Raw genomic sequence first — 10,013 nt, 5'->3', positions numbered from 1 at the left:
TGTACCCGAAATTCTGCACTGTTCACTAGCTGACGTGCTAACTTGTTTGGTGCTGAGCAGGTCGTGTACAGTCAGTCTGTCTGAGCTTTTTTGCTGCCAACGGCTGCCTGAAAAAGAGATTCATGCCGTAAAACTGAAACATTAAGCTGAAACTCGCAAAACTACAGAGTCTGGTGACAATTATCAGTATACTCGACCCCTTTCACATTACACATTGTCATTTGACATATCGTTAACATAAAAATACTTTAAGTATAATACTTTAATACTTTAAGTATAGCTTTAAAAAAAGGTTTGATACATTTTTCCAATGATAGGCACATCTGACACTTGAATTAATTTCAGCTTTAAAGTACATTATTGTTGTAATTTGTAGATACAAGTATATAAATCAGTGGGGACTCCATAATGGATGTGGTAGTGATGCTGAAGTGTTGAACCCAGTGTCCTGTAGAGTCCTTTGAGACATGCTTTAGTGATATAATAATCTTGACATTCATTTGACCCTGAAATGACAAGTTTACATCTGCAGTGCTACAGTTGGATGAGAATAGATTCTGTCTACAGTCTACAGTCAGGTCTACAGTAGTGTTGCTCCAGAATACATACAGTACAGTAGCCATGAGTGTATGTCCATAAAAAGCCATTAACCAAAGGATCTTTCTTCCGTGCTCTCCCTACCATCTGTTGGTCATAGGTTCAGTCCTGTGTCAGATGTTCTAGCTCCCTAGGTTATTTCAGTTACTCTAGACAGCACCGGTGTTTAGCTGTGAGTCCTTAGTCACAGGAGGTCCTTTCCTCACTTTGCAGCGATAAACAAAGAGATTGGGGGGGCAGGGGGGGTGAAGATGATGTTGCCTCTGGTCACAGATAGAGAGCGCCATCGTGACAGCACCCATGCTCTCTATAGCTTTTATCTACCTCTGCTTTTTATAGTCAGAGGCCCTTCATGTGACTCTTCCTGGTACGCTCGGAGCATGTGAAAGGCAAAGAGGCTGTCTCTGAGGAAATAGGCAACTTCACAACAAATAGCACCTCGGGGACCAGAGAAAAAGCCTGAGTATGCAAAGTCAGTTGGAGTGAGAGAGACAGAGAGAGAGAGAGAGAGAGAAAGGCGAGCTGGAGGGCCGAGCCAGGCGACGGCTTAATGTTTATACACTGGAGGAAGTAATTATGAAGCACAGTTTGAAGTTGACGAACAATATGCTCCGTGAGATTAGGAGTGAGGAAAGGGGGGGAAGCAGAGAGTTGGAAAGAGGGAGAGAGGAGCAGAATGAGGTGATCTGTCATGCTTCTCCTCCCTGTAAATCAGACGTCCATATTTAGTTGGAGAGAGGGAAGGCCTAGCAGTAATGTAAACAAAGCCTGGGAGAGGGAGGGAGGCAGGGAGAGTACATCAACGCTAATGTTTGAGTCCATTGCCCGGCACGGCATTCAGCATGATCCCTAGGAAGAGGCATGGAAGGGTTGATAGGTTTCAAATAAATATTAAAAAGTCTGATAGGGACCTGTTTGTCTTGGCTTTTTTTATGGGTTTTGGTGCACCTTTTGGATTTCGAAAGATGCTTATCTGAGAGTTTTAACAGGAGAGTTTTGGATTCATCATGAGCAGACCCAGGTTTTGTTCAAATATAAGGAAGCAAGGACCGGACCAGAGGCACTAGCTTCACCTGTATTTGGAAAATCAAGACAGACAGCCACAGGAACCACCACAAGGACCACAACCATATATCATGTCACAAAAGTCTTATAAAGTTTGTTTGAAAAACTAGAGGGAAACAGTTTTCTGGACCAACGTTACCAAAGGCAGAGCGAATAAAGGGACTAACTACCTGACCCCTAAGCACCCTCTGTTCGCCATGAGTGAGCTGTGCTCTGAGAGCTCTGAAGAAGAGCAGGCTGAACTTGAGGAGAGGCCACAGGACCGAAGGCTGACCAGGCTGCCCATCATTCAGCTCATGCCCAGGTCCAAAGTGGGTTCTCCTGGAGGATCCCCAAAGATCTCGCCTAAAGATTCCCCACGTGGATCTCCTCGGAACTCCCCGCTGCTCTTCAGAAAGCTGCTGATGAACCGCAGCATCAACCTTCAGAGGCGCCGCTTCACTCTGGCCCACACGCCCAGGTAGAGTCCATAGATCTGAGGCCAAGAGGGCAAAGATGAGCTTGGTGCTCTATTGAATAAACCAAATGTAGCGTTATTCTGACAGGCAGACACTAATGCACGGGTGAATACTTTTATCTCAGATAAGATAGATATACTTTCTTAAATAAAAATATTCCAATGTGCAAGTACTGTTGACAGACTTGCACGATAACCTTAGGTTTTATAAGCACTTAAGTCAGCAATTAAAAACTAATGTCTCTTCTGTTGGTTACATATAATTGCTTGCGAATCTTTCAGTGATTCTGTATGTCTTGTTGAAGTAGGAGATGCTTCTCGTCTTTTGGCCGAGGGTTACTCTGCTGCAGCTGCAGATGTTGATGTATTTTTGGTTTGTTTTTGTGCAGCAGCCTTTCACACTACAAAAACGGTTGCCCTTAAGCTTATGTTATGAAATTGATTCTGACCACAAGATGTATTGCATTTCAGTTAAACACACTGTCCTGTACACAAATAAAGCCAGCTGTTGTTTCAGGGAAATTCTACTTAAATTCTCGTAATCGGAATATTTTAAATGTGCTGTTTTATCCTCGACAAATGGGCTAATTTCTGAGAATAATATATGTGGTTGCTGTTGGTATTTTCATCGATATTGCTTCCTTTATGCATGGTTTGAACTTGTATTTATTTATGGCTGAAAAGCCTACTGGATTCACATGGTACCATCAGTGGGTTTAGATTAAAAGCAAAGGTCTATAATGAGAGTTGAATTCCAAAAACTGCTTCGGTTTAATTTCCTACAGGTGAATGTGTTTTTCCAAAGCTTTTTGTTTTCCTACTGAGCGGCATCATCTCAGTAAACACACCGCTCAGCGACACCCCTGCTGTCACTGCATCAGCAGTCAGCTGTTCCACCTCTTTGTACTTTAATCTGTCAACGACAAAACAACCTCTCTTAATAGCAACATGAAAAGGAAGCACACCTCCAACTTGTAACAGGATATTTCCTGCTTAGCTTAAAACGTTTGATTTATTCTTAATTTTTCATCCGTTATAGCGGTCATAACTCTTGTTTGTAAAGAGCCCAGCTGCCTTGCCGTCATCCAGCTCCGCTCTGGTGCCTGTTGATAGCTCTAGGTTTATGAGCCGTTATTGCATCAGGCCTGGCCCATGATTCCAATGCAAATTAAACATTTACTTGGTTAACGATGTCAAGGCAAGAGTCGTATGATCAATTAAACCGTACTTGACCTCAACTTCTTGAGAGAGGAAGAATAAACAGGGCCTTACACATACGTGTGGATGGATATACAAACAGATGGATATTTGTTCTTTTGTGCTTCAGTGGGGACAGTGCATTTGCTCGTTGGTGTGTTAAATATGCCTGTAGATTTCTTCAAAGGAGGAGCATATTGTGGAAAATTGTAGTGTACTGTAGTGTAAGTACTGTAAAACCAAATTTACCGCACATGCCTCCTATCTCTTTGTCAATATTTACCCTTCGCTCTTCAACATATACACACTCAGATGTAGGCACCTAGCCGTTCTGGCTGTTACTGGGTGTCTTAAACTTGTTGCAGTGACGTTAGATGACATCCACCTTGGTGAAATCAAATTAAAGACTGAGAGAAACTCTAGCCAGTGCTGTAAAACCCTGCTTTACTTTTATTGGCATGAAATGCATATTAAACATTCCTGAAGAAGACAGTGCCTACTAAAAAACTCAAAAAGTGTTTACAAGTTCATTCACCTTTATAAACATGTAGTGGGGGGGATCATTTTCCTCCAGGCTTTAATGGTCTCGGATTCGAGATTGGCAGACACATTTCTTTTCCAAGGTTTGCTGTAACTCTCCAGCCAAACTGTTTCATTAATTTCAGTGTGTCTGTTAAAAATCTAAATATTAGAGGGCGAGAGTCCTGTCAGGGGGTTTTCAAGGCTCAGTCTAGAAAGTCAGATGCTTGCAGTCTAGCACAGATATTCAACATGTCAGAGCTTTTACATTTTACAGCTCCAAGGTCAGGCCATTGGAAGTGTCCCTCTGCAGGGTATGTGCAGTGTCCCATAATGTCAGAGCTGAAATAAATGGATGGAGATGAGTTACTGCAGGATGGCTGGCAAGGAGGTGGAATTAAACAAACTGGGGATTCAGCGGAAAATAAATGTCGCAGGCGGCTCAAATATAGAACATACCCGCGAAGTTATTTTCACTTAGTGTCTAAGTTGATTAAGCCTCTTTTTCCACTCCTGAGACACCATGTCAAATGGATTTTTTTTTTGTGAAAAGCATTTTGTGAAAATTGTTTTTTCAAGCCAGCTCTGGGATGACAGCCAGTTTTGTTTTTGTTATGTATCTCATTGATAAATGTCGAACATTTCTGGGCTGGTAGAACATAAACAAACAATGACTGCCACTTTATTTGATGGGTGTCTTCATCTCTTTTGGCTCTGTAGTCGATCAGGAGTTTTAACTATCTATCTTTTTCTATCATAGCTTATAGAATATTGGCTTCATACCAGAACTGCATATTCTGCTCATACAACTATATATATTATAAAAGCAGATGTATGTGTTGTACTGTAACCCAAAAATGTCACCATATATGAAAGAAGCAGAAAAAACATGGATTTGTTTAATCCGAAATAATTTGTATATGAGAAGAAGACTGGAAGAGTGGCATTTAATGACTTTATTCAAACAAGTGATTAGTGAAGTGTTCTCAATAAATGAAATCAAAATTGAAAGCATGTAGTGTGCAGGTATAAATCAGTGTCATTTCTTTAACCAGCTTTTAAAGAATTAAAGGTTAAAATACCAAGCCACACTTTTACATTTTATTCCTTTCAATATGAGTCATTTTAGAGGATTTGGGGTTTTTAAAAAAGTGTCACAATGAGGCTGCAGATCGGGATGTTCACACGTTCTCTGGATGAAAATGAACATTGCATTTCCTGTTCTTTTCCACTAGAGGCTGCTATGATGTGAAATGTTGGCATGAAGCATCAGGAGGATGTGTGTCTGTTTCTGTGGGTGGAGGAGAGAAAAGAGATATTATCCTTTGACTGTTGTGTGACTGAGTAGGGACCCTAATGTTTCTGGTTTGATTTAAAAAGGTCCTGACGGTATTTAAGGCTGTTGAGAAATACTGTTGGTCTTCTTTCTACTTGAACAGAATAACATGATGCTGGCTGGTGAATAGTAGAAACAATTGGCTGGGTTTGACAACTTACGAAAAAGTTTGTTCATAAATATGAGTTTTTCTGTGTAGTGTTTATCTTGTGTCCTGTTCCCCCGTGGCATTACAAGAACCACTATTTATCAAACATCAAAAGAATATAACATGCATCTTCCGGTAGCACATATACAGAACCAAAAGAGCTTTATTCTGATAAAGGGCTTTCTCCAAGTAGCTGGCTGATTTATGTGTTGTTAAATTGTTAGTTATGTTTCATAGTGGAATAAGAAAGCTCTGTGCATGTTTAGATCCAGTTTCAGAACAGACTGTTTAACTTGATGGTTATCGTGAACAGCAATAAACACCTCCTGTCAGATCCTCACTCATGTTATGAAACATAGGATGTTTCCATCCTTTACTATTGATGTATTTTCCTTCCTGTGCAGTATGAAAAGTATGGAATTTAATTTTAGTCATTTCTACATGGGAATGGAAAAAAGAAAAGAGAATATGAAAATATTTATTTATATTTTATTTTTTATTTATAAAACTGAATAAAAATGTGTGTGTTAAGGCAAAATAATACGAGCACCAATTACTTTATTTCCTCCTCGGGCAGAGATGTTTGACAGTGGAACGTTGTACAACTTATTGCGTAGGACTGTGGACTGAACGGCCACAGTGGGTAAATGCAAGCTTTCCAAGGGCTGACACGACAATCCCAAATATAAAGCCTGCTTGGCTAATGATAAAAAAATGGTGTAAAATAGTTTGATATTTCCAATGTGGGGGAGGCAGCAATTGTAAGCTAAGGGACTCTTTTCTAGTTCCCTGGTGAATTGTACATGAACATCCCTTCTGTTACTGTAGAGACTGAAGGTATATTCAAATTTATGTGACAAAAACTGTTTTAGCGTAGCAGCTAGAATAAAATGCTTTGCATTGAACTTTTCTGTGTTTGGTGTTAATTGACTTGTGTGAGCTACAGGAGCTAGCTACAATCTTCTGGCAATTATTTGTCAACATAATAGCATTTATTAGTGAGACTGGTAACTTACATGTTAATGGGGTTTCAAATCCATTTATAAATAACATCAAACTATTTGTACTCAGATGTCAATTATGGTCTGAAAAATCTACAGGGAAGTATTAGAAAAAGTATGAGATTTTGATCCCTGCATTTATCACTTCACTTGATGACTTCAAATATTTAACAGTGATGAGGATATTGTGCAAATCAGATGGATTATATCATGGCATGAGAGGAGGAGGAATATTGAATCACCTTTTAAAAAGGCACACACACGATATTGAAGGATTGATTGACCAGTGCACTATTGTCGCTGCTGGCATGAAGGCAGGCTGGTTACACGAAAGAGGAACTGTACGCACACAAAACCTCACGCTTACAACACTCTAATACAGCACTTAATTCTTCTTTCAACTCACCTCTAGTCATCCCCTTCTAACCCCAGTACTGTTCACACTGGTCCTCTTTTTCACGCAATAACGGTCATTCTCTGCACTCTCTCTTCGTGCAATTTGCTCTCACTCTCTCTCTCTTTCTCTCTCTCTACCAGTCAGCACCCCACCCCTTCCCTCTCTATCTCTGTCTCTCTCTCTCTCTCTCTCTCTCACTCTCTCACACACACTCACACTCTCAGGGGAGATAGTGTTGTTGTTTGTTGTTTTAAGCCTGAGTTTGGTCCCACCACTCTCAGGAGAGAAGAGAAGAGAGAGCACAAGTCTGTTATAGCCCGCTGACAGGGACTACATGGGACGGCCCACTCCAGGGAGCATCTGATGGGATTATAACACTCTTTCCAGCTCACTTTTTTCCCCACTAAGAATAACTCTGCTCAATCTGTTGGTGGTGTAGCATCACAGAGGCATCCCTATGTTCAAGTGGACAGCTTTGTGTTAATGGTGTCGGATCTTTATAGACAGAAAGTACCTGGAGCCCATTGTTGAGGAATTCGGTTTTTCTCAGTTTGCAGCTCATTTGGAAGAATTCATTCAAGCTCGCTGTTTCCTATTATAGGAGTACGAGGAGAGAGAAAGAACACACACAAGAGAGAAAGAAGCGTTTATCTTGGCCCGTTTGTGGTGAGCAGAAAGGAGAACATGTGAGGAAGTGGTCCCAGATGAGCACTGACAGCTGACACCATCCTCAATTTCACTTGATTTGATTCGGCCCCGTACTTTCACTGTCAGTGAGATGATACGCTAACTCACTCAGTGATTGGTCTCTAACAGCCAGGACTTTTTGCCTTTTTAGGCTGTTCACACACACACACACTGAGCTGAACCTTTTTGATTCTTCCTTTTCCACAAAAACAAATGGACATATCCTTAACGCCAGGACCGAAAGCTGACCGCAAATTGAATTTCCAGTTTGATGCACTTTGATCCGTTGATTCTGCACTGACCTGGAAGTGAATAGCTTCTAGCTAATAAGTTTTATCTAATAAATACAGAGGAGAGCTCAGCAGGCCTGACTCTTACTGTTGCGTTCACTTTCATTCTGGTACAGCTGATGACACTCTTGTGTTTTTGTATTTTGCTGTTTTGCATCTTGCCGTTGTTTTACATTCGCTGTTTTTGGACCTGTTTTTCTTGCACCATCCTGTCAAAGGGACCTGTCTCCCATAACTTGTGCCCACAGACAGCATTTTTTGGACAGCTTTCCTTTCCGATTCATGATAGCATGGGGGTTTTGGTTGCACCGCAGAAGTTCACTTTTTTTATCCCTCGCCTCCCAAAGCTGCTATTTTGATGCCTCTCTGAACTCAACCCAACTCCTTTTGAACCTGCCAATAAAATGATGAACAAAGACTCTCGCTTTTCAAGGAAGATGCACGGCAACTTCTCCACGCGCAGGCACTCGTGCATTGGGTACGTATCCAGTGGTGTGTTGATAGTTTTGTGATTGCAGTGAAGCCAACATTATACTTGTGTTTGCGGATGTTCAGTAAGTATTGTAAAGCGGACTCCACTTGTTTCTGTGACTGGCAAGTACTGCCTGCTTTTGTGTTTTACAGTGCATGCAATATAATCAGCTGGAGGGGAATTATTTGACATTGCTGTGTTTACAGTAGTAACAAATTGTGTTAATATTTATCTTGTGCTTTTATGTGTTTTATTCTGTTGTGTAGTCATGATGTGTCAAGCTCCAGCCTGAGAGGATGGTTTAGATTACATAGAATAAAAGAAATTACTCAAAATAGAAAGGATTTTGAAGTAGAAATTAATCTTTTTGCCACTCAGATTGAAGCACTGGTTTGGTTTGCTTTAGTGATAAAACATTTTTTTGTGGTGAGTCTGCACCTGTATCCTGTTTAAAACACTGTCTAATGCCAAAAAAAAAAAAAAGTGTGCTGTGGTGAAGCCGGTGGGTGTTGCTGTTGGTGTGCTGGGTGCTGTGGTTGGCGTCGCAGGCCTCGGGGTGGCACGGTGGATCAATGGCTCTGTCCACTGATGGCGCTCCTTGGGGGTATATGGACCCCAGCCAAGCCGCGGCGTCTGTGTCAGGCACGGTATAACTGTCAGGAGTTTCATAAGTGGACTGAAGAAATATTGGCGCGCTGTAGGAAATTGTTCATGAGAGCGGCAGATGGAGCAGATTTCAACTCTGTTTTCTATCTTGTCCTCTAGGAAACAAAACAGAAAGGAATAAAATTATGTGTCAAATGGACTCACTTCCAAGAGGTAAATCATGGTAAATTGCTTCCTTGTCTACACACTGAGAGTGATTGACTTAATTATAGTTGTAACTTGATACAACTGTTTACTCACCAGGCCGGATTCAGGAAAAACATAAAATCTACTACAGCTGTCATGAGATCCCTGCAGGACACATCATTATTTAAGTTTACAGAGACTAAAAACAGAGACTCAATACATGAAATACAAGAATACACACACAAAGGCACACACACAGCATATGAATATACACACACACAGGAATCTGGAGGCCAACAAGACTCCATGTGTGCTGTGAAATGAAACTCACAATCAGAGACGCATCATTAAAATAATATTTAAATGCTGCACACATGTTTAAATAATCACCCTCTACTTCCTTGTATTAAAAGAAAAGAAAACATTTCAGGGTTGTTGTGGGATGTTTTTCGTGTGGTGCAGCAAACTTTTCTGAACTCTGGGCATAAGGCATGTGCCTTGCGAGTGTCATCCGAACTCTTCCAGCCGTGAGCGTGTTTGGATCATATGAGGAGATCAAAGCAGGAGATTTTAGACCACAGCCAGAGATACTGAAGTGCAGAAGGGAACAGAACAAGCCTCTATTCTCTTTACCTGATTTGTACATCGAGCTTCCTGGCTAAAAAAAGAAAACAGTACTGAAGTGCAGTTACTGTTGGGGGATTCAGATCAAAGCAAAGTTCAAAACTTGTTTTTTCATTTTCAGCGCCAGTAAAGACAATGATGTATTTATTGTGTGGTGATGGAAAAGATATCGTTGATGTGGATGTGTTACAGCAGTAGTACTGTAGTACTTAAATTAGTTAAGGTAGTAGTTATTCATCTTTTGTAATTAAATCTTTTTTTCTGCTCTTGTGCACACACACACACACACACATACACACACCCTGAGACAAAGCAGTCTCTTGTAATCCATGTGTCCATCACAATAGAGACAGCTCTTATCCTCACTTGTACTAACAGTACCATGGTACTATTCATCCTACCCTCTGACTACCACACACACACACACACAC

At 40.9% G+C, this 10,013-nt stretch overlaps 1 protein-coding gene across 1 annotated transcript in view; it reads left to right on the top strand.

Moving 5' to 3' along the window:
* Positions 1 to 1,774: 1,774 nt before the first annotated feature.
* Positions 1,775 to 10,013, top strand: part of LOC118334292 (cAMP-specific 3',5'-cyclic phosphodiesterase 4D-like) — a gene marked incomplete in the record, with an annotated part of 42,312 nt that continues 34,073 nt past the window's right edge. The window contains 1 exon segment of the mRNA XM_035670139.1: positions 1,775 to 1,869. Coding sequence (XP_035526032.1) covers positions 1,860 to 1,869 — 10 coding nt within the window.

The sequence above is a fragment of the Morone saxatilis genome, unplaced genomic scaffold (assembly GCF_004916995.1).
Source record: "Morone saxatilis isolate NCDOM2014 unplaced genomic scaffold, NCSU_SB_2.0 Contig23, whole genome shotgun sequence".
NCBI classification, from domain to species: Eukaryota; Metazoa; Chordata; class Actinopteri; family Moronidae; genus Morone; species Morone saxatilis.
The sequence above is the reverse complement of the archived record's forward strand: the minus strand, read 5'-3'. Positions and strand labels throughout refer to the sequence as shown.